General features: G+C 41.6%; 2 protein-coding genes across 2 annotated transcripts in view; one reads left to right on the top strand and one right to left on the bottom strand.

Annotated features, from left to right (window-relative positions):
- The window catches only part of LOC139642867 (gamma-aminobutyric acid receptor subunit alpha-5-like), a 26660-nt gene continuing 1005 nt past the window's right edge, over nt 1-25655 (bottom strand). The window contains exons 3-10 of the mRNA XM_071517905.1: nt 24707-24831; nt 22797-22864; nt 21583-21803; nt 16003-16085; nt 8959-9102; nt 1493-1645; nt 1070-1281; nt 1-300 (exon numbers count right to left, since the gene is read on the bottom strand). Coding sequence (XP_071374006.1) covers nt 1-300; nt 1070-1281; nt 1493-1645; nt 8959-9102; nt 16003-16085; nt 21583-21803; nt 22797-22864; nt 24707-24831 — 1306 coding nt within the window. The remainder of the gene's footprint in view (nt 301-1069; nt 1282-1492; nt 1646-8958; nt 9103-16002; nt 16086-21582; nt 21804-22796; nt 22865-24706; nt 24832-25655) is intronic.
- Nucleotides 3436-25655, top strand: part of LOC139642866 (gamma-aminobutyric acid receptor subunit beta-3-like) — a 57850-nt gene continuing 35630 nt past the window's right edge. The window contains exon 1 of the mRNA XM_071517902.1: nt 3436-3587. Coding sequence (XP_071374003.1) covers nt 3436-3587 — 152 coding nt within the window. The remainder of the gene's footprint in view (nt 3588-25655) is intronic.

The raw sequence follows: 25655 nt of genomic DNA on the forward strand, positions 1-25655 counted from the left end.
TTACGTGGAGGTGACAACTCCTTTGACCACCGGTTCTCTGTTGAGGTATGTGGCCCAGTAGACGAGGTTGAAGGTCCCGAACAGGACGGGGAACACTATCCGGGACATCTTGTCGATCTTGCTGACGCTGTTGTAGGTCTTCTTGGGGTCCAGGATCTTGGACTCGGAGGCGCGGAGCTGCACCGACGTGGTGTTGGAGATCGTGGAGATGGAGACGTCCTTGGTCAGATTGGGGGTGTAGTTGACTCCCGCTGAGCAAACGTTGTTGGGCTTCTTCGACAGCACCATGGGGTCCCGCTTCTACATGGGACAGTGCATTGTTTGATTAGTCTTAAGCGTTCACCAGGGCATCTGTGATGGCATTTTTTGACCTGAGCTACTCATTGAAGTTCATGATTTTCCCAAGGTACCACTTGTAATTTTCATAAAAATCTAGGCTTCTGTGTAATTGAATGTCACTCAGGAGAGACATATCAGTAATTTAAGCCATGTCACAGTGATAACTAGCGCTGTTATTACTAGTAGCATGATTACCACTGGTGCCCTGGCAATTAGATTTTTATTATTTATCATTATCAGAAGATGTAGATGTGTGTCTTTTATTGCAGCTGTTAACCAATGCATGTCAAGTCAGTTTTCCATCTTTATAATAATTGATTTTGTGAAGTAACTATGAGTCTCCTGATGACCCAAAGTGTAATTTACATGGTCTGGAAAGGGATGAAGATGTGAATTTCCTTCTGTCATTTTCAATGCAATAAAAGCTTATTTAACTTATAATCACAATTGCAGACTTATTGGTCAATTGGGTATACCACATGAACCCTGTGTCTTCAAAGTGGTTTAACTTGATGGATAGAGCATGACACCAACACTGCCAAGGTTACACATTTGATTTCCACTGGGCCTACTCATGAAATGTATGGACTCATAGTATTGTAAGGTGGTTTGCACAAAAGTGGCTACCAAATATGTAACCTATCCAGAAAAGTATCAGTATCTTTCACAGTGTGACATGAAATTGAATTCAACAATTGAATACAATGCGACAGCAGACCAAAGGCTGTACCTTAGGGTGCTGTGCTTCCAGGGCCTTCTTGCCGTCCCACGCCCAGCTCCTCTTGGTGAAGTAGTTCACTGTGGCAAACTCGATGAGGGCCGAAAACACGAAGGCGTAGCAGACGGCGATGAACCAGTCCATGGCTGTAGCGTAGGCCACCTTAGGGAGAGTGTTCCTTGCGCTGATGCTGAGGGTGGTCATGGTCAGCACGGTGGTCACCCCTGGGTCCAAACAGAAAGACCGGGACAAGCTTAGATTGCGTTTTCACAATGTGGCTGGGGCAAGTGAACAAAGGTGGCCGCTCTGCTGCAGTGCCGCTGCTCAGTTATTGTTCTGGGCAGCTCCCTGGTGTGAATGTGCATAACTGTAATATTACCCAGACAAATAAAGGAAAGAAAGAGAATGAGATAAAAAATAAGCGGCTTTACTCACCAAAGACAGTCCTTGCAGGAACTGACTCTCTGTTTAGCCAGAATGACACCTGGGACAGGATTACAGTCATGAAACAGGGCATATATGTCTGGATGACAAAATATCCAATCTTCCTCTTCAGGTAGAAGTGGGCCATCATCACTGTGTACTGTCCTAAAGGGGAACAAACAAATAAAAAGGATATAAAGTTAGATGGGGGGTGATAAACAAGATAAGTAGACTGATGTTTCCTGTTGATGAAAGTATCATCTTCAATTGTCAGTCCAAGAAACTGAATGTTGTTGGCACCAGACCTGGGTAAATAGTATAATAGTATTGTCTTGGCGTTTGTTTTAACCTGCTTAGAGCACCAGATGGGTGGGGTTTACCACACAGGACAATACAATAACTCCCAGAAAGTCAACGTTGTTATTTTTTAGAACTTACCTGACAGTATCTAAATTGCCCTCATAGCGCTTAGAACAAATGCAATCATTGGCTACAACAAGTGCAAAGAATTATTTGCAAACGAGTCACAACCTTTTCTCAGGTGTCTCCCTGAAATAATGCGCCTCTCCCCCGTCCTGCTGTTCCAGTAATGAAATAATGAAAGGTGATGGAACTGGGAAATGGAAAGCGGTGGAGGTGGCACTGCTTAGAATGAAGCCAGCATAAAGAGAACATTTCACATTCAGTTGTGAGGGAAGGAACCCGACTTCAAAAGCATTATTAAACTGGAAAACTAGAGCGGGCCGCGTTAATCATTGTATTTGATGGCGGCAACATGACAATAGATTATTATGCAGTTAATGTCGGGTATTTGACAATGGGCAATGACAGTTCCTGTGCAAAGTAAATCCAGAGACAGAGAGAGAGGAGAGAGAGAGCGAGGGAGAGAGAGAGAGAGAACACAATATCTCGTTAACCAACTGAAGATTGCAATTGAGGCTTTAAAAAAATCCTCTCCCCAGCAGCAGTTTCCGACTGCAGGCTCTGGTAAACTATGAAAAATCCACTGACTATATTCCACACACTAACACACACATACACAAGCAGCATGCACATACTCTCTCTCTCCCTCTCCCTCTCTCTCTCTCTCTCTCACCCACACACACCCACACACACACACACAGAGTAATACATGAGGCTTTCTCCAGGCGAAATCGGATTTTTGAACCTCCCTAATCCCTGGTTACAATCTGCATCCTGCCATCAGTGAGAGAGAGGAGAGAAAGAGGGAATGAAGTGGGGGGTGGGAGGGAGGGAGGGTTCCTGTCCTGGGAAGCCACACAGAGCGCTGAGCCCCGCCCACTCTGCCCTGCCAATCCCGGCACAGACACTCACACAGACACACACACACACACACACAGTCGGAAAAACACACGAAGCATGATCTCTGGCCGCTGACAGCCACACGCACACACACACTCATACACCTCAGCCGCACACTAAGGCGCGCACTCTCAGCCGCGGAGAGAGGGACACTCACTACCGCTAATCACTGGTGGGATGGAGGGGGGCTAACCGGTGTGGACATTTTCTATCTTCCTTCCGTTCCTCTTCATGTGTTGTGTTTTTCTGCTGTTCGTAAGCTGTTTGTGGAGTGCTGGAATGCTGATTGGACTGGTTGGCATGAGAAGGAAAGAAGAAGCAAAGTGATTCAGACGAGCCTGCAGCCTGAAAACTGAGGTAAATCTGTTTATTTCACAGGCGTTTTCTGCTGAAGAGAAGCAACCACCGTACACCACCTACGTCAACGCCACCGCCGCCATGCCTCGATCAGCAGATCAGCACCGCCGCCGCTACTTCTCACCTCTGCCCCGTCACCCGGGCCCCCTGACGCCCCCATGACTCCAGGCCACCTGGCCCACGACTACCCCATCGACTTCCACTGCTGTCGGAAACATCCAGACGCCGGGCACCGCCGACCCGGGACCACCCGGGATCGTTTTTGCCCTTGATGCATGGATCCCGACAGGACTGGGGGCAGAGGAATGAGGAGGAACATGTTCCTCTGGTGGATTTTACTGCTTTTCTCCCAAGGATTTGTATTGCAGAGCGTCCACGGGGAACTTCCTTTCATCTCGGAGAATAACGCTGCCATGCTGGTCAATTGGTGAGTAGGAGAGGAGCAGTTCATCGTTTTTGCCTGTAAATGCATCACAGATTGGTTTTAAGGGTAATCGGAGTAGTCTGAACTGATTTTTTATTTCAGGAAATAACCTAGGGGATCAGTTTTGATTTTTTTGGCCCATGAAGTTCACTTTAAAGACAGCAGATGATATTCCAAAGCATTCTAGTCTATCCGTACAAGCTCTGTCCCTGCAAACTGGGGAAGAAGTAGCAAGTGTCTTATCTGCTCACTTTCTACTTTAAGACTTTGGGAGTTATTTTAGGAAAGATATTGCTGTCTGAGACGGAAGGAGTCATGCCCTTAAAGATGTCAAGCCTTTAAAGAAAGACTTCTGGACTAATCTCCTCCTTTATTTAGGCCAAAAGGGAATGTTCCCTGAGATTAGGTGTGCTAATTAAAGACCCACAACAACTCATACATACGGGTTAGGGTTAGCCCTAACCCTGATAGAGGTTCTTCATGATAAGGTTTTGAATATTATCCATCCAATTAAACATACACATATCCATCCATCCATCCATCCATCCATCCATCCAATAGTTATAGTTACAGATGTCTATACATCATGTTTTCAAGATCTGTTCGCAGAGTCAGTATGCTGAATTCAACATTATCTATTTTTATCAAATAATGATGATAATTTTAACGTCTATCATGTTGCATAGCATTATGGGTAGCCTTAGTTGAAGCATCCAGTAAAGTATTTTCCCAATGTCTACTTGCTCAAACATGAATATCCATCCTGGACTTTTGCCACTGTCAAACATTATAATAAAATCACAGTCCTACATTTAAAAAAGGAGGTATTGTGAAGTGTGAAGAGCGGTTTAAAAGTTGGCCAAAGTGCTACTTCCTTGCTAATTTCTGGAAAATCTTTTAGCTTTTCCTCTACCTTTTTAAAATAACTCTTTAAAGCAAAACATTGGTTCACAAGTTAGTGTAGTAGCTAATTCTTGCCTGTGGAACGAGGCATGGCTGTACGTTGTCACCCTAGATCTTTCCTGCATACCTGATGATTGTAACTGGTTGAGGTAATCATACATCACTTTTAGAGATGCACAGATGGACAGATTTCAGAGAAGCTTAGAAATTGGAATGGGTTGCTGAGGTCACCTGAGGAGGCCTTTAATTTATTCTAACCTTAAAATATCCAAGGTTAGGTTGTGGGCACACAGCTTGGAGCAGGAAGTGGGCGTATCTTTGATGCCAAGTCATGCTAGACATCTTAATGCAAATGCCAACACTGGTAAAAGCACAAATTAAAGAGTTATACATCTTGGCTGCAATTTTGAAAAAATTGGCATTTGTTGTCTCATTTATACAGTGTAATATTTCCAAATCAGGCAGTATACTGTAGCTTAATTCTCTGGTTTTCACTGGGTGCTGCCATGTTGGACCTGACTTTCATGTTAATACATTACTTGTGACTGGCAGAGTTGACAACAGTCTTGATATTTGTGTTAAACTACTTCTGAATGACGGAGGTCACTACAGGTTCTAGGGACTCACAAATCCGAATACGCTTACATACTGATGTGGCAGGACAAAGCAACAGTAGAATACCTGTGAGAATTTTGAAGGAAAAATTGGCTTCAGGCTGTGATTTAGGAATGCACAAACAGAGGTGGCATCTAACTTTAAACATCCGAAAGTGTCAGTGTTTGGTCTGTGAAAGGTATTTGCAAGAGAGCCGAAACCTACAGAAACAAAATTAACTAGGACTGAATGTGACCCCAATGCTGAAACTCATCAGCGAACTCCACAGATTTGGATGGTTTCCAGACAGAGAAGCTTTGCACTGAACGATGGCCTACTGTCTTTACAAGACCTAGGTTAAATAGGATTTGCAAATAATTTCTAGTGTTTGTTTTAACCTACTCCGGGCACCAGATGGCCTGATTTAGGGCAATTCAGGTAATGTCAAGTAAATCAGTCTCATAAAAGTACACAAAATGACTTTGAAATAGCCTACATTTTGTGACACTCATTGTATTGTCCCATGTGGCAAATCCCTACACATCAAGCAGAATATGAAAATGTTAAAAATAAATTTCAAATGCCATTGGACCCAGGCCTGGTCTTTACCTGTCATTACCCCATACAATGTCATGGGGGGCAGAACTGGTAGAATGGTGCTGGTAGAACAGTTGTGCGTAAATGTTTTTGCCACTTAGTGGGGAAAAAAAACATATTTTTGAAAATGCTTCATTATAATTATCATCACTAGTATCATCACATCATGACCAGCAAACATGGTTACTTTCAGTTAGTCTGGTTGCAACTTTCTCTCTGCAGTGCATGACAATCCAGACCTCCAAGTTCAGCCAGATGGGCGAATTAATTTGCCAAAAAAATTTCTTTCTTTTCCCGAATTCTTTAACCGATAAATACTGCATCTGTGAATGGAAAACTGTTTTAGTAGGTTGTTGTACCTAAAATATTTGCTGGCCTCCCTTAATTCCTCTTCCCCAGGGCAATTCACTACTTCCATGTTGGCCAGTTATAGAATACAAAACATCCGGCCTATCATTCATTTTTACTCCCTAGCAACAGAGACTGCAGCAGCCAACAGATAAAGGGGGGTAAAATGTGATATGTCATGGCCTGCCACACAACCAGTCAATCAACCAGCCAGTCAGCTGTTCAACCATTCAGCCATTCACCAGCCAGCCAGCCAGCCAGCCAGCCAGCCATTCAGCTAGCCTTTCTGTCATCCAGTCAGCTAACTAGCTGTCCAGTCAGCCAGCCAACTGGTCAACCATGAAATCGATGCATCCAGCCAGTGAACCAGCAAGTCAGCCAGGCAGCCAGGCCAATCAGGCAGCCAGTCAGTCAACCACTGAACTCTTTAACCCCTTGTTTAAACCACTTAGTCAGCCAGTCAGAAAGCACAGGCAAAGGTTTCAGCCATGGCGCACAAATAAAAAAAAATGGGGAAATCCACACTTTTAATAATGATTCTACTGGTAACTGGGGGGGGAAGTGTATTACAGTTCCGTTTTACATAAGGGTATTAAGCAGATGCCTTTCAACGCCCCCACCCCCACCCCCCCACGTGTCACAGCTAGGCTGTCCAATCCCCAGACACACACACACACACACACACACACACACACACATATACACGCACACAATCAGGGACAGCCAACCAACCAATCTCTCGCTGATCTGTGATGTCATCTTCTTATGCAAAGGCTGATGGGCGTTTGGGTGGGAGATTAACCCCAGGTCTCAGGCCTCTCTCTCTCTATCAGTGTGTGTGTGTGTGTGTGTGCGCACAGTGCACACACATGGGCTCATGCAGGGGATAAGTGTTGTTTTACAGTGCTGGCAAGGCCTGCAGACAGCTGGTTGTGTGAGGGATAGGCTACTCTCCTCCACTACCCTCCACTCATTGACTCTGATCTCCAGATAATGTTTCCCCCATTTACTCTCTTCCTCGCACGCCCATCTCTCCACGCAGCATTTATCTTTCCTTTCCTAAGCTAGAATTAGTTACATCACATTATTTGCTATTACAATTATGATACACTACAGACGAATTGGCACATGAAAACAAGATGCACGAGAAAAGCATAATTTTACAAATCTACCCTAAGGTGTTGCAAGAATGATGGAGATGATGGTATGAATGGATACGCACAGTAAGGAAGTATTGTTGTTGTAGTAGGATATGGGTTAAAGGTGTCATATTATAGAAATTCAAATTTTCCTCTATGTATATACATATATGATCAAAAATGTTTAATGAAAGCATTGTTAAAATTTGATTTTGTTTGAGTGGTAAAATTTAAAGTTATTGCCTTTTTTCAAAAATCTGCCCTTTTTTTCATGCAATTTCACACCAAACCCAGTAAACGCATCACAACTGGACTTGGTCCTGATTGGCTCCCATCACTAAAGAATTACTGACATCCTTCCAATCAGGCCATTTTACAGCATCTGAACTGGAAAGCTTCCACTCGTTCATCTAATTCATCATTGAATTAAATGAATGAATTTGTCTTCAAATTCATTCAATTTAATAATTCAACTGAACTTTTAACTACAGTACATTTATTTGAAAACCATCACGAGGAACATTATTTTTATCCTGAGCAACAGTATGTTTAGAAACAAAATTATGAAAAATGAATAATATGGCACCTTTAAATCTTTAAGGTGGCTGACGTTTACTTAATCTAAACCAAAAATGTGATGGTTTGATAAAAAGTAATGTATGATTGCTTCAATCCCAGTCAGAATGAGGCTGTGGTGTGCAACAGATGAACTGGGGCAGGGCTGTACAGCTTGTGCCTTTTTAAATCAGCAGGAATCTGTTGTTACTCCTTCTTTGCCTTGTAAACATTATTTGATAGCAAAAACCAATTTCAGCTCAAATTGTTTATGGGGCGCTTGGCGGGGGGCCCAGAGGCAGAAAGCGACATGACCTACAAGGTGAAGTAAATCAAACACTCCTGTTTTCATGCACTGTAAAAATCTCCATCTTAAAAAATGTATGAGAAAATTGTACTTGTTTCAATGTGACTCAGTTTTGTTTTTCAGGGTTTTTTTTTTATCAGGCAGCAAATTCTATATAAGGCAGAAAACTCAATTTGTATCAAGTTAATACTGCTTAATTAATGAAATGTTGAATTGTATTGAAACAAGTGAAATTCTCTCACACCATAGGCAGATGTTTTAATTTTTTTATACATAATGAAATGACTTCTTAAGATGGATGTTTTTGCAGTGTGCATTCTATGTATGTCACCAATGTGTGGCGGCTCGGCCGGTGACAGCTGGTGGTGTCTGGGTTGGGATAGGCTCTGCTGGTCTGCTGCCTTCCTCATAACACACTCTGATCTCCAGGCTGGATGTCTTTATACTCAGATTATACCCTCTGTACTCTGCTCTACTTGCCTCTACTCTGGGCAATGCATGGGTAGTAACATAGCTCTTTACTTCCAGTAGCTAGAATTTGATGCAAACCTAGTTGTTCTATTCTATTCTATTCTATTCTGTTCATTTGTGTCTAATTGTATCACTTGTTGTATTTCAGTGATAGAAGATTGTCACACTTTGGGATTAAGTTCTACTACTACTACTCCTACTACCACTACTGTTATTAATATTACTACTACTACTAGTACTATTATTATTATTACTACTACTACTACTACTACTACTACTACTACTACTACTAATAATAATAATAATAATAATACTACTAATACCACTATTACAATCACATTTATTTTTCCTTTCTTTACCCAAGTAGGATTGAACTCCTCTATTCTATTCTATTCCATTCTCTATAATTGAGTATGTTCTTTACTTAAGTATAATTGATAAAATGGCAACACACACACACCTCTACTTGTGTGTATGTCCTCTGTGCCGGCGGTTTGTCCTATGAGGTGGTATTGGTTGAGTCTTGACCCGTCCTCTGCCACGACCACGGATTTAGCAGCTCCCTGAGTCCAGGTGTAGACCACCTCTGATATGGGATAGGCATCTATGAGACAGAGACAGAGAGAGAGAGAGAGAGGGGGAGAGGAATTGGAGGATTGAATTTATATACTGTCAATTTCAGATTGTCATCATATTTGAATCTTCATCATCCATTTCATCCTATGGTGTGAGCACTGGATATGTGGAAATATAAGACAGTAACATGAGATCAGCTTTACTGCCCCCATGGGGGAATTTGTCTCAGACTCCATACGGCTGTTGTTGTCAATAATGAGCATCAGTACAAAGCACATCAATGCAGTATGATAAACATATGAAGGCATCTGATGTTCATTGCTCCATATTTTAAAAACATAGGTAATCATCAGAATTAAATATTAGTACAATAACATGTTAATAGCAAAATAAGAAAATATGGTAATAGAGAATAAAATCTTAATTTGTCATATCATTAATCATTGAAGTTAAACTCTTCCTATACTCTACATTACAACCATATTTTATTTTTAAATGAAACTCATCATATACAACCTTCTCAACACGTGCAAAAGTTGTGAATGAATGATGCAGGCATCCCTTGGGCCAATCATTCACAAGATGCATCATCTCTCTAAGTTTCATCAAAATTGGAGCAGTAGTGTAGCAGTTATTTTGACTTATAATTGCAGTGCCCCCATTAGGTCAAACAGTGTAATTTCAAGGATTTCAAAAAGTATGGGCCCAAATTGAATATCTGGGAAATGGCCAACAAGTGAAGAAGAATCCTACTCATTGATTTAGCCAGGATCAATTCAGTGAGCATTTTTAGCAACACCCTACTACACACTCACACAGTTACATACATTTAAATCTGAGTCACCCACATGATGTGTAACCAACCATGTGTGTGTGAGTGAGTGCTAATGTGCGTGTGTGTGCTTCCCAGAATCTGTCCAGCACCCTTTGGTTCAACCAGGAACAGAATTTTGCATGCTTATGCGTGTATGTGTGTGTGTGTGTGTGTGTGTGTGTGTGTGTGTGTGTGTGTGTGTGTGTGTTTGAGTGTATTTTTGTTTACACCACAGTTCTGGGTCAGAGGTGATCTCCACAGTCAGCAGGAACCAGACCCACTCAGATTAACTGTAATGTGTTGCATCACACTTGTGATGAAAAACAGAATACAAACTCTGTAACCTCTGCTGCTATTTCATTTATTTTTGTCGAATCTTGCATAAATACTGGCCATCGATTTTTTTTCTCACTGCCCCCTCAGGAGGACTGCAATATTGAAACATGAAAATTATAATTTCACATTGCATGGAGAGAAGTGTTCATTTTTCATATATTTACAAATCTGGCCTCGTAGCTAGCCTACTGTTTAAGAGTCTGTTTTTTTCATCTTTCTCTACTGCAATGCACCATGGGATTATTGATGAAGACTGTTTCCCAGAGAAGATGATGATTTAATCAATGATGTTTCCCATTACTGTCATTTCAACTGTTTTCAATGCAACTCAACTTGTTTCATGAATTTTCATGAATAAAGCGGCATTACCTTGAAACTATTGATCAGCATTGTTTCAAGGTATTTTCACTTATTTCACAAAAAAGCACTGAAAACAAGTTAAATAATAAAATATCAGTCTTTAAAAATGTTATTTCAACAAACTAAATACTTCAATAAATGGCTTGTTTCAATGGAAATTTTTGCTGTGTATTCAGAAAATACAAATGATACAAACGTAGATGAGGATAATGAAATTATACTGCGCTTGGCCTTGCACAGAATTAGAGTGACGCTCTGTTATGGTGAACATTTTGTTTACCACACGATTACAGAATGATTGGCACAAACAAAAACAGCCTCCAAGTCTAAGAATAGGGAGGAACGGGCCACAACACAGCAGATACTGAATGGCTATTTGTGATCATGTTGGGTTATAAATTGGAATAATGAAGCCAATTGATGGAGATGGAAAAAAACATATTAGGATCTGAAAAAGAGATAGATGGAGGCTATAATGAAAAAAAAAACTCAGCTGAGAGGAAAATAATGAGAGAGAAGAGGGCTGAGTCAGAGTGCTGACAATAAAGTGCCCACTTAGATGTTCAATTTCATTGACACTTATTTATTTATTTTGATTTTCTCAAAAGGCAACATTTTAATACAGGGAAGAGAGAGTAGCTATGATTTATTCCCCCATGACAAACGCGGAGTTGAAGAAAGAATTATCCACAACCTGCCAGGCACAGTCAAAACTCTGAACGGATCATGGTGAGAAAAAAGGAACTGCACAGTGAATTTGATGCTGCCAAGTGTAGTTTCTTTAATTGGAAATTTCTGAACCTGAAAATATGCTTAAGATTTATTTGTTAAAAACTTATGTGGCTGGTTGTCACTAACACTAACTAAACCCTTGGCCTTGTGATTGTTGTTTGTTTATTTTTGGCCTGGGGATAACATCTTAAGTTGAGCGCTTTCCTTCTGGGTGCACACTTGGCAGCTGGATGCTGGTGTAAAATGTATGTCACGTTTAAATTTGGGGACTGTCAGGCCAAAGGTCAGGACATAAATTGAAAGGTAGTTAGATTTGAATAAGGGATTATAGGGAGATTTCATTATGGAGAGGAAGAGCTAAAGGCTTTGGCAGACAAGACAATGCACCTGGGCCAACTTTTCAGCAGTTCACACTACATGCTTTGCTGCTCCTGCCTTGTGCGTGAAGCAAAGAGAGCGAAAACTTATCCAAACTCATGACTTACTATTGCTCTACGCACTCCCAGTGATTACGTAGTTTTGTGGTGCTTATCCTCCTAACTGTCTGTCTATCCCTGTGAGTGAGCTATAACTTGTGACCACTGCTTTTGCTGATGCAGTTTGTCTGTTTGGCATATGTTGTCATGATTTTCCAGGCTGTTCCCCTTATTATCCCCTTCCCCATATTACATAATTATGCAGTTTTTCTGAGTGATGCACTTGAAATTTGGGCATTGACTATTTACAAGTTCGTTAACTGCCTCATGTTGCGTTGAAATCTCACATGCAAGTGGTCCTTGTCAAACATCTTTTAAAGCTGATATACTGTATACTGCCAAATTGGTATCACTTGATATGACTTGCCTTTATAAATGTGATTTATTGATTTAGTTTCTTCAAAGTCCTTACATATGACGTTTCTGATATAGAGGGAGTTGTTCACTCCCTGTATATCATGTCATGGACATATTTCAATTCTTAAAAATGTTAGAAACACCTGTTATTTCCATTAAAGAAAAAAGCCTGAACATGTAAATCCAGGTGAAAGCCATAAACGCTAGCTTGGCATAAAGGGTAGATGGAAATAAAGGGGAGGCGGTCAAAGAAGGATTTTAAAGCCTTGAGGCAATTGAGACATAAATTGTCAAAAGGGAGTGCAACTCAATATTAAGTAAGTGTTCCTAATATTTTGTGTGTATATTGAGTGTGGCACAGTAAGTACACTCAATGCAGGCTAATCTCAGACATCTGGGAGGGATAAGTTCACTTAACAAGAGAGTGTGGCACCTTTGGCTGCCATTTTGTTTGTTGTGAAACAAAGGATCACATCCTAAATTAAATGGTACATCCCTGGGCTCAACCTAAACAGTTTACCATAGAGAATGAATTGTCCTCAGAGTACATTTGAGAGCTGTATGACCAAAGGCCAGCACCTAAATTGGGAGACAGCTAGGCCAGAATAGGGGATTAGTGAGAATCCATTATACAGTGGGTGAGCTAAAGGATTTGGCAGGGAGGAAAACACACCTGGGACAACTTTATAACAGTTCTTCATGCTTTACTGCACTAGGCTTTATGAATATTTAGAACAATGAATCACTACTCTGTTACCAGTGTTACCAATGGACCTGTGGAAAAACGGATAGATGGATGAATGAATACTTCAAGGTGAGGACAGTGACATTCTGAACCTATCATGACCTAAAACATGAGAAAACTTTAGCCCTATTTTTGTGGCAGGCAGTCACTACAGTCGTTTTGTTTAGTTTAGACCAGGGATAGTATGAATGTATTGTGGATTTGGAAAAGGCTTACGACTGCGTTCCCTGAGGTATCCCATGGGAATTTCTGCGGGAGTATAGGGTGCCAGGATCCCTGCTGCGAGCCATTCGGTCGCTGTACACTCGGAACGAGAGCTGTTGTCGCATTCTTGGCATTAAGTCAAGCATGTTCAAGGTGGGCATCAGACCCTGACAAGAGTGTGCCTTGCCCCCTCTCCTGTTGGTGATATTCATAGACAGGATATCAAGGCACAGCCGAGGTCTGAAGATTGTCCATTTCGGTGACACTAAGGTGGCATCTTTGCTGTTTGCGGACAATAGCAGCTGCCCCATGTGGAGGAGTTCAGGTATCTCGGGATCTTATTCATGAGTAAGGATAAGAAGGATTGTGAGATTGACCACCAGGTGCATTGGCCAGAGTAAATGAGTGTCGTATCGGACCATAGTGGTGAAGAAAGAGCTGAGCCACTAAGTAAAGCTCTTGATTTAGCGGTTGATCTTCGTCCCAACCCTCACCTATGGTCACGAGATTTGAGTAGTGACCGAAAGAATGAGATCGCGGATACAAGCTGTCGAGATGAGGTTCCTCTGCAGGGAGGCTGGCCTCACGTGCGTGACAGAGTGAGGAGTTAAGCAATCCCAGAGGAGCTCAGTATCTAGTCATTGCTCCTCACATTGAGAAGGGCCAGTAGAGGTGGTTCGGTCACCTGGTAAGAATGCCCCCCGGGTGTCTCCATTTGGAGGTGTTCTGGGCATGACCGACTGGGTGGAGACCTCAGGGCAGACCCAGGACACGCTGGAGGGACTACATCTCCCAGCTGGCCTGGGAGTGCTTGGGGCTCCCCCAGGAGGAGCTGGAGGAAGTTGCTAGGGAAAAGGATGTCTGGGCTGCTCTGCTCGCCGTGTTGCTACCATGACCCTGACCCAGAAGTGGCTAGTAGAAAATGGATGGATAGATGGATGTCCCTTGAGGCCAAGGCCTAAATCAGGAGGTGATTAGGTCAGAGAAAGAGATTGTAATTAGTGGGATTTTATTAATGGGAGCATCTACAGCATTTGGAAGTAAGGATCCTGCACCAGCGCCAACTCTCCAACGTTGCACCGGGGTGATTAGGTTACTGTTTGCCATGAGAAGGCTCAGCAGCTCCTTACTGTCTAATTGGATTGCAGTCCAATGTGCCGCTGTTGCACAGTGAGTGTGGGCGGACTGCGTCTCACAGAAATCTGGGGATAAGAGGCTCATCCTTTTAGCCAAGAGGCTCCCAAGGTGTGGCTTTTAGCCAGATCTGTCTTTAAATACCCCCAGGGCCACTTTAGTTTCTATACATGACCTGAATGTTAGGACACACAGACAGGGTGTCCCATTAAGAAGTCACTGGGGAAAGCCCTTCCGATCGCTGCCCTAGTTGGGTGTCAGAAGATAGATGTAATCTTCTCTTCTCTTCTCTTCTCTTCTCTTCTCTTCTCTTCTCTTCTCTTCTCTTCTCTTTCTCTTCTCTTCTCTTCTCTTCAGTCCCGTCCCAGTAGTACATAATGCTAACCACAATACAACACACATGTTGTCAAGCCACATACAATTCCAGCCAGTTAGCAGAGTATGGGCTAATATTGCTTAGCAACAGTGATTCCTTGGAAAAATCTGGCGCACAGTGAGTGATGCGTTTTATGTTTCCAGCAGCAGCAACAGTAGAAGAACTGTGTAGTTAGTATGAGCAGTGATAGCCACCATGGATGAACAGACAAAGAAAAGAGCGCCACCTACAGAAACTCATCAACAGAAAATCCAACGTCACAGTACTGGACACACTGTTTGATTGACAGGCAATCTCTGGGAATAGCAGAGCAGAAACACCACAGCAATGAGTACCAAAGATGCCACCAAAATAAAAAAAAGGTTTTGCAGATTACCACTGTAAGTAAAAATTGAATCAGTAGAACCTCAAAATTGTTCCAGATGTCTTAATTTGCCCAGTGATAGCCTAAATGTTGGAGAAGCAGGCTTTTGACTGGAATGTTTAGATCCACAGACTGACTGGAGCAATTTGGGTGGGGCAGGCGAATAAGCAATGCTCCCATTACTCAGCAACTTCACTGCTTCCAAATACCCTTGAACAAGGCACTTAACTCCCAACTGCTCCAGTGGGGCTGCCAACAGCAGAAGACTGTGGTTGTGCTGGCCAGTTCCCAGGTGTATGTACAGTAACTGTGGGCTATTTGTATGAAGCTGTAAAAGAGCATATGCCCCCAGCAAACCTTAGATAAAGGTAATAAAAATGTAACTTAGTCACAAGGCTTTAGGGAAATGCTGTACATCATTTGTTTGTATAGACGGCCAGAGTAAGAACACACATGAATGGACAGGATGAGGCCAGCTTTTAGAAGATTCAAGAGTAAAGAACTGAAGATTTCACTTGGTACAAGCAAAAAATCAATTCTGACTCTTTTGCGAAACTTGCGGATAGTTGCCAAGGAAATTTTATTATTTTGTCAATATTTTCTCGACTTCAGTCCATGTACACACACTGATAAAATATTATCTCCTTGAACTCTCGAAATCTTGGCTTCGGTGCACTAGCGCATGGAAGGCAATGTTCAGTTTTTAGACACTGCATCACATCACATACCTGAGCGATAGCCTATTATCTGAGGTTAGCAGTGATTTTTACTTGATTATGGCCCTTCATATATCCTGAAAATAGGGTATAGACCATTCAATAAAAAAGATGTCAACCAAGTCAAAAATAGAGTCTCTGACAAAGCAGTGACAGAATATTACCCAAAATGTTTTCTCAATTCAGATTCAGTAACTTTTGTCTATCCCATGCCTATCCAAATGCCTTAGTATATCTTTGTCTCAGATTAGTATATGATAATGGATTATAAAAACATAAAAGTGGTGCATATCAACAACAGTCTTTTTACTCACAGCTGCCGAACTTGAGAGGGCAAGCATGTGCGTCCATGGGGAAATCCTCCAGCTGCATGGGACATTCTGCTGATATGGTCAACCTAAGGAAAAACACAGACACAATACATCCATTTAACCATGTAACATATCCTGTGACCATAAAACGATCACGTAAGGAAAAGACGTAGCCTAGAATAAGAGCTAAGGAGAGAGGTAGACAGGTTTTCTTTATTATTTTTAAGAGAGCAGTTAGACTGAGGAGAGATTATTACTTCTTTCTTTGCTTTTTGTAGATCAATTTGAGATTTGAGATGAGGTTTCAAACAGTGTGGGTATTTAATCCTGGTCTGTCAGCCATCCCCTTCATATGACAGCAAGTAAATTTACCAGGAAGGAGCGTTCATTGCTGACAATGTCATCTCTTAACAGTGTGATGATGATAAGACAGTTTCATGGATATCACTTGCAAGTACAGTACAGTGTTTCCCCCATTGAGAAAGACTGGCATTACAGTGATAATACTACCACCTGGTGGCTGTAGTGGCAATGTGTTTTTCTGTTCCTCCCTCCCCAGAAAACAGTCAAATCCCTCTGTGTATTTCTGCTTAAGAACCACCAATGTTTTTCTAAATGAAACCTTGGGACAAAGAACCATGCAAGTTCCTTTTGACTTTATTTTTTTTTCTTTCAACCGTCAATCGAGCTGATTGACGGTACTGCAAATTCAAATTATTTGCAGTATGACTGTTGAACATCACCTGAAACCTCTGTTATCTAACTATGACTTGCACATAATTTGAATTGCTAAGATGATGGCATTTGAAAAGCTATTGTGGCTCGTATGAAAGGTTCAACTGGGCTCACAATGTAAAGATGGAGTGAATAAATCAGAATTAAGCAGACGAGAGAGTCCACCTCTAATCCCTTCATGTCAATCATTCACTCCAAATGAAACACAATTCAAATCCAAGGCCAGGGGAATAAAATCTCAATGGTTTTACATATAAATATCATTTGAGCCGCCACGGATACAACTGATTTTTACCCCCGCAGTCTCCTGAACAGAAAACAAGAACTGCAAGATTAAGTAAATCAAGCGTACACATCATCATTCTTCTTTTTTTTTTTTTTTTCATTTCAAACACATTCAGCTGTGTGCCCTAGATTTGATCAAATCCCTTTGGGTATTCTTGCTCCATACGAGATAATAAATAGCAATACAGTGATATGATGATGTGGATTCACTGAACTTAATGGGCTGGATGAAGGAAAATGAAGTGGAGCAGAAGCCAGCACACTAAAACATATTCGTAAAAATTGCATTAAACATTTCACTTCTATGCATTTTATCCACCTTTTAACCATCTAGACACATAAACAACCTCAAAACTGAAAACATAAACTGCATAATGAAAGAAATGATTGAGATGAGTGTTGTTGTTTTTTCAAACTATTTGAATTACAATGTATGTGACAACTATGTGGCAAAATCCCCTTGTGTCTTGTTTTTCATGCTCCAAAACCTCCCGCATGAATCCAAGCAATCTCCCAATCATATCATAAAAGTGAATGAAGCAGAATGAAGTGGGAAAACAGGCCACCTCTGCTCCCTAGAGATGACTGTTTTGGGGCTCAGGTTGCTTTCCACATCAGTGGGAGATTACCCAATTGCATTACCTTGCTTATTGTGTCTAAAACAGCTGAAGGATTTCGATCGGGTGTCTTGGAGGCTTGGAGATGGAAATTAGAGCATGGCTGTTGGCTATTACACCATGTTCCAATTATTCATGTGTCCTTGCACCATGAGCAGGATGCCTGTAAAGATGAGTTGCTTTGAATTTTGGGTGCACTTGTATGATTTGTACAGTTGTGCCAGAAACTTATAATCAATACCTTAAAATCCAGAATCTGTATTTTATATTGTAGTTATACCTGAGTTTGAAATTAGAATAATGCCCCAGAGTCAGTTCTATCAATGATAGTCTCCAAAAATCAACTTCTCAGGATCTCAGAAAATCAGTCTAAAAGCACATATACTTTTTGAAATCATACTGTTTAAGTCACACTGTTATGAAATAGGTTTCATGGGATGCCAGGTTATGAATCTTACCCAGGGCATGAAGAACCATGTAAATGTTCAAATGCAGAAAAAAAAAAAGGGAAAACACTAGAACTGCGAAGGCACTGTCTTTACACATCAGCAGCAATTTGCACTGTAGGATATGGTAGTTTAAATAAGGAATTGTCATACATAATTCATACTGACACAAATTGTCAGTATGGTAGAGTAACGTGTCTGAATGCCACCAGTGTAATTCAGATCATAAAGTCAGCACTAGGAACAAGAGTGAGAATGGCAACCCAACTGTATCTAATGATAATGGTATGTAATGCCCTGGCTCTGTGGTGATATAGGAGTTGCAAGCAGCTGATAACGCCGTCTCTGAATCCCCTTTTGTTGTAACCTATCTTGTGTCGGGCTATAATGGGCTGCCATCAAGTCCATGTGCATTAAGCCTGCACAGTGTTGTGAGACGGGACATTTTATGAATTATCCATGGAGACAAATGCGTAGAGATTTGCTCTGTAAAACCAGCCGCTCTCTTCCAGCTAATGTTTTTCAAATGGGGTGACAGCGCAATCACATTGGGTTAGGAGAGAGGAAGAGGAGCTTTCAATGACACCCATAAAATGGATGTGTGCATGCATAAAAGTGTGCGTGTGTAATAGTTATGTGTGTGCCATGCAAAAGTGCGTGCATGCCTGTGTGAATCACCCGACTGTTTTATGTGTACAGTAGAATTGACCACCTTTTCAAGCTGAAATAAATATATATGGTGTAACCTCATAGGAGAAATCATAGTAAGTATGAACCAATGCGAGTTATATGAGGACATTTTTAAGAGAAAAAAAAACAAAACATAATTAATGCTTTTCTGAAAATATAATAGATTTTTTGCTTGTATTGGCGGTTGTTTCCCTCATGATGATCACCAACTATAGGTGATAGTTTACCCACCTTTTTATTTACCATTACATCAATGGGTAAAGATACAAAACTGTAAAAAATGTAAAGAATGAAACTCTTTACAATGCTAACAGGCATAAAGAGAGACTGATAGTATTGGCTGGTGAGTTAGCTGTACCCTGCAAGTACCCAGATGGCCCGTGTGTGTGTGTGTGTGTGTGTGTGTGTGTGTCTATGCAGGAAGAAGTAGTGCTGTCTGTGGTTAAGCTCTGCTGGTAATGACAAGCACAGTACTGTAACAATCAGACGATTAAAAGCAACCTACTGCTGCTTCATTCCTACAGTGGCAGGGAATCTGATGCCATTTTTAGATTACGGGCGCACAAGCACACACACACACACTCTCTCTCTCTCTCTCTCTCTCTCTCTCTCTCTCTCTCTCTCTGCACACACACACACAAACACACACAAACACGCCTTAATACATGTGCATTCATGCATTCAAATATAAATGCATACATGCATAGAGGGCTGTAAAAGTATGCATATGGAAGCACACAAATATGCACAGATGCAGATGCGCACGCACACACACACACACACACACACACACACATCCTCTACTTCTTAAGCCCCCGGGGTTCAAAGTTCAGCGGCGCTGCGACTGATTAGTGCGGAAAACACGCTTGACATCCACAATGTGTGTGTGCGCACGTGAACTTTTGTGTACGCTCGCTCCTTAGCATGTGCATATGTTTGCCTCTGTATACCTATGTGTTTAATACGTGTGTGTGTGTGTGGGTGGGTGTGCGCGTGAGAACGAGGCTGCTTCTCTGGATGTGTGTGTGTAGAGAGTCAGGACGGTTCCATATGGATAATCTTATCTTCCATCCAGCATTATGCTCCCTGTGGGTGGCATTGATATCAGATAGAGTGCTCTCATCCGTGATACAGTCACTCTAAGTCCTGCAGCTACAGTAACTCCTAAGGATAAATACTAAGCACAGAATTATTCTAATTCTCCGGTCCAAAGGTCACGGTAAGTCCTTGTGGTTACAGTAGTGTTCCATTAAACGAGATAACAAAAGCCACGGTTTTGCTGTTGTAGAACTATTTTGATGGCTCCCGTGATAATTTAAGATAATTTAAGATAAGAGGCTGGGAAGACGTCTCCTTTTTCTCATGAAATAACAACTAATAAAACAGTTTGCCTCCTTTTTATTTGTAAGCTTTAATTGTTTTTTCTATCTGTGCTACCAGTCAAAAGTTTGGACACACATTTTTCTTTATTTTTACTATTTTGACATTTTAGAAGAATACTAAAGACATCAAAACTATGAAATAACACATATGGAATTATGCAGTGACCAAAAAAGTGTTAAACAAATCAAAACTATCTTATATTTTAGATTCTTTAAAGTAGCCGCCCTTTGCCTTGATGGAAAGGCAAAGGCTTTGGAAAGAAATTCATACATAGGATCAACTTCACTATTTATATTTGTCTAAGAAACAAATTTGAAGCATTTAAGCACAAGCCTTTAGATCAAAATGGCTTTAAGAGAATGAAAAACATACTACATCAATTAGGTGTGTCCAAACTTTTGACTGGTAGTGTAGATACTGGTGGTATTGCATATAGCGATCACCAACTGGAGTTCATAGTTGTCCCACTTTTTTTATTTACCACTTCATTACTGCCAAAAACTATAGTTCACAATGGGGTTGCTTTTCATAATGGATGATCTCCCCCTGCAGTTCTTCCCAAAACCCCACTGGTCCATTTAAAGAGACATCTCACTTTGGCATGTACATTCTTTCATGCACATGACTTATTATGAGTTCATGAGCAAAAATAAAAACATAATGAAGAGGAAAAAGAAATAGTTGCACTTGTGAATATTTCCCCATGCTTTTAATATGCACTATCAGGACTGAATCACCACATCATTTCCCCTATAAACCTCTCCAACTCAAAATGACTAGTGACCATGAATGGCCACTGGGTGACACTGTTTTGCTGTGGTCCTGACTTACATCCTGACTGAAGGCTTTCTACTGTAATGTATTTCTCTGTGTTTTATGTTGGCCTGCCTGGGTGTTTGTAGCTGTGCCTTGGTTGCCATTGTAAAATTAAATTCTCAAAATTGATTGAAACCTGCCTCCTGTCTTCTCAAAACGTGTTGGAGGAGGTAGGAATGACTTTTGAGACTCAATAGTGGCACGGCAATACTGAACCTTGAATTTGGGTGTTGTGCAGACAGGGAAGCATTCAAAAGCTACCATAGTATGCTTTTCTGTGACTAGCAACTTAGCTGAAATTATATGAAATGTCCAACCATGCTTGGCAGATATCAATTTCAACTTTTTGAGAGTTCCATTCCAAAACCACTTTGGAAAAACAATCATTACCTAAACCTCATTATGCAATAACTCTAAAATGTAGAGAATCCAGCTAGAAAATGTGTTGTAATGTTGACACCTATCATCCTTTAAGAGGCACCGTCATTTGTTTTCATTTATTTGCAGTCCATCATTTTGTGGGAGTGGACGTCACTTTTCTCAAACGGATGAATAAAACTCTCCATGCGCATGACTCATTGCTCTGGAGAGACTTGTAATGTTGAGCCTACCTCATGGTATAAAGCAGGGTGCCGTCGTCCTTCAGCCTCAGCAGCTTGTTGGGTGTGGTCATGTTGTGGGCGATGGACTTCTTGCCGTTGAGGAAGAAGGTATCGGGGGTCCAGATGTTGCTGGCCAGCAGGTTGTTCAGCGGCAGCATCTTCATGGGCCCTTTGAAATGCAGACGCTCGTCCTTCCAGCTCTGACGGAAGAACACGTCAATGGTATATTCCTGAGGCGGTCAGAAAAGGAAAGAGGTAGATTGGGTTTAACGTGTTGCTTTAATAGGATACACAGTAACTATGGCAAGGGAAACAGGTTTTATTAAGTAATTTGACTTGTATGTTCTTTGTAGTACCTAATAAGGACCAACTGTAACCTATTATGTACATGTAATAGCCAAACATGAGTGCTTGCTATGATCGTTTTCTATGCCTATATAAACCCACTAAAATTGCATACGTTGATTTAACACTGCGATGTAGAATTCCATCATATACTCACTGCCGTATGAAAGATTGACTAGCTTCAAGCTGAGAAAAATAAATGAGCAAGAGCACAGACGCACATACTGTATCCCTTAGAGTAATGACGCTGTTAGCGGGCTGACATATAAGCTTTTATGAACCACAAAGCCGTTCGAGCTCCATGCCACATTTCATTAATCCGTCATGTGCCCTTGTCAATACCTTTCTCGAGTCAATTATAGGCAAGTGGTAGGTTTGGTCATTGCTGTGTCAAAGTGTGCCAAGATATGGCAGGGCATAATATAGGATTTAATGAAAGAGGAGATTTAATGTCTTTCCCTATCCAGGTGGAACCTTATAGTTCATAAGGCGATGAATTAATAAGGGGATGAATCATTTGGAACAAATGGGAATGGGCCAGCCACATTGCATTAAACCTCCAATGTTTAAAGCACACTAAGTCGTCTACATTCATTTCGTCTCGGTCACTAATACCTGCCCCAACTTCACCCATCTCCAAAGACACATTTGGGGCGTCTAGGTACATCCAGGTTACAGCTAACTCAGTCTCTCTTAATGTCTGTTAACGTCACAATGTTATTAATGGAATGTCAGTAAATGTTTAGATGCAGACAATCTAAAAATACCTAGGCGAGTGTGAACAAGAGTGTATCCTGCTGGTGTGTTTGCCCAGCTTAACCCGCCTCTCTCTCTCTCTCTCTCTGTGTGTCTACGGTGTTTGCAGCTGATGGACTCACCATCTCCGTGTCGGAAACCGGGCCGAAGCTTGTGACAAAAATATCCGTCTTGATCTCTGTGACATTCTCTGTTGAGAGAGCAGAGTTGAGGATGGTTGAGGCATGAAGAGGCAGAGAAAAGGCAATAAATAGCATTACAATTACAATTGGGTTTCAACTGAGGTTAGACCAATATATCGGGATGATACTGGGCTTTTAGTAATTAACAGATATTGGGCAGTCAGTGTCATCGATTGTTGTCATGATAGAGGTTTTTTTGTATCTCAGAGTTTCCACTATACCATTGAATAGGTGGAGGGTGTGGGAGGGGTCACCCTGCCTTAAACAGCTGCAAACCCTAAGACAATTTCATTAGTCTGGGTTTCAATGGAGAGTTTGAATGTCACATGATTTTGTGTCACATGATGCTGTTTCAGAGGTTTTTCCAGCCTGACAAGAATACAATTCTGGGGGAAAAACTGAATACTTGGAATTTTTTTTGGCATAAAAATGGTCAGATTTAAAAATTAAACATTGAATATCGGCACAAAATATCAGCGTCTTCAATACAAAAGCAGTGATACCAGCCTTCCGAATCCCATATCAGTTGAACCCTGTTTTCAAGCTCACTCAGTATTCATATAAATCCACACAGTTCCAGGATTTCTTTTACAATGCATTGCTTCTGAGGATAATGTGAAAGGTGGGACAATATATTTCTGCCATTTGCACCGGCAAAGCCATCCAATCACTGCTGCGCATATAAATTTGATCCTGGCGAGCCTGAGTTGGTTGTGCTGTGGAGAGCGGGTTGTTGAATGCCGAATGAAGGCCTGAATGTTTTTCTGGTATGTATTTATAGGCCCCTTGTCAAGGGTAGCAACGGTTACCAGGACGTGAGAGCAGGCTTTTGCCATGACACATCAGGCATTCAGTATGAAAAAGCCCTGCTTGTTCTCATTATGGGGCAAGTACATTGAAAACGAAGTGAAATGAGGAGGCTAATGTCATGGGTCCAAAATAAAGAGCCGGCGTCAAGTCATTGGAATAGACGCAGTAAGTGCCACAGCATTAGAGAAGGGGAGATGGAGAAGAAAGAGAAGCGAGAGAGGGTGAGGGATGAAGAAAAGAAAAATGAAAGGCATTCCTTTCAATAGCATCTCTTAGAGAAAAAAAAAAAATCTCCATCTCTGAATAGCAATCTGTGGGCTCTCAAGGTTATCTCCCGTTGCCGGGGTGAAGAGCGTGAAGAAAATACCACAGTATATTGAATTCAGGCTGTGTTGGAGATGGCTTGATTGATTTACTCTTTCTACCATGGCGGCATACAAGAAAAGGCTGTATTCACGAAACGAATGAAACGCGGCGTCTGACAACAACACATGTGCGCTCACCTCAGCTGACACGCGGGAGCAAATTCCACATCTGCTCGCGCCGTTTTCTACCCCTGTATCTGTCAGTCTGTCAGCGTCTCCCATGAATCAGTGCGTGAAATTGCGGCAGGAACGCGGGCTTCCCACAGTAGTGCAGCGCGTCCGGGTTAGGAGGGTTAGGCTAGCATGCTGGGAGGCTCCAGTGTGGCATTATGATATTAGAATGTGAGATCACTGTCTTGTACTTTTAAATTAGCGGGCTCTGAATGCTGCCTTTACAATGCTAAAACGGTAGATTAGAATAAAAACATATGAAATTCTCATATTTGAAAGCGTACAATAGAGTTTCAGTGTAGAATGCTAGAAATGGAGCTATTATACTGCTGGAATAGCAGATTAGAAATTAGAATACATCCACCAGATTACTCAAAGTGAGTACCATAATCCGATTGTTCAAGTTATTCTCATTAGCTTTATCCTTGTCACATCATCTTAAATGGTTCACTGTCATTTCCCATTCAATCTGATCTGGGACCAGGTTCCCCAGCCCCGGCTAACCTCCCAGGCCGGGCCGCAGCCTGTTGTCGTAGCCGTCGAGCAGCCCGTCCAGGATCCTGGTGAAAACGGTGCTGTTGTCGATGCAGGCCGCCTCCTTCTGAGCCTCCGAGGTGGACTGGCAGAGACTGGGAGAGGAGAGGAGAGGAGAGGAGGGGGGGAAGAGAGAGAGAGCTCAGTGGTTAACAGCAATGGATGACTATGAGGAGAAACGACAGTAGACCAGCCTGTGGTTAGGATGTCAAAATGACATGCTTGTTGTGATTAATTAGCTCCCTGCATTAATGACACGGCTGTTGTGATTAATTATTGAACGCAAGTACTGATTACAACTACCAGTAGACATAATTAAAGCTGTGATACACGATCCAAGTATAAATAAGTGGGTAGCCCTGCCAGATGTGGCATGAAGCAAGACATACAATACAGTCTCTCAGGCTGCAAGAAAATGAGGAAAAATGGCTATTGTCTTTTTTGAATAGATTATCTTGATGGCACTTCTGCTAATTTGGATAAAACAGAGTATAGACTGACAGAGGAAAGAGATAAAGGTTATAGGCTGGATTTGAACATGTGACATTGCCAGAACGTGGTGAGAGCTGTACGGAAATGAGAATGGGTTATTCCAGTGATTTACTGACAGCAGTGCCAAGGATTTTTTTTCCCCTTTCTTTCGTTTTAGTGCAGGACAGCCACTTAAAGCATTACTGTACCAGACCGCTACTTGGATATGTGATCAATCACAGAGAGAAGGCCGAGCTGGCAGCGGTCCCGAACAAAAATATACCTGAGTTCAACTCCAACATAGGATATCCAGCTTATGGAATTGATTTTCCCAGCAATTGGGACAATCAATCACCCAACATGATTGCTGTCATGAAAATTAAACTCACTGAACATTATTAAGGCATTAGCAAATTGCTAAGATCCTTGCTTTCAGAATAAGAGTAAA

Source organism: Centroberyx affinis, unplaced genomic scaffold (assembly GCF_046629955.1).
Source record: "Centroberyx affinis isolate AG114_WGS23_722 - 3 ecotype Tasmania unplaced genomic scaffold, CSIRO-AGI_Caff_v1 ptg000538l_1, whole genome shotgun sequence".
Classification (NCBI taxonomy): Eukaryota; Metazoa; Chordata; class Actinopteri; order Beryciformes; family Berycidae; genus Centroberyx; species Centroberyx affinis.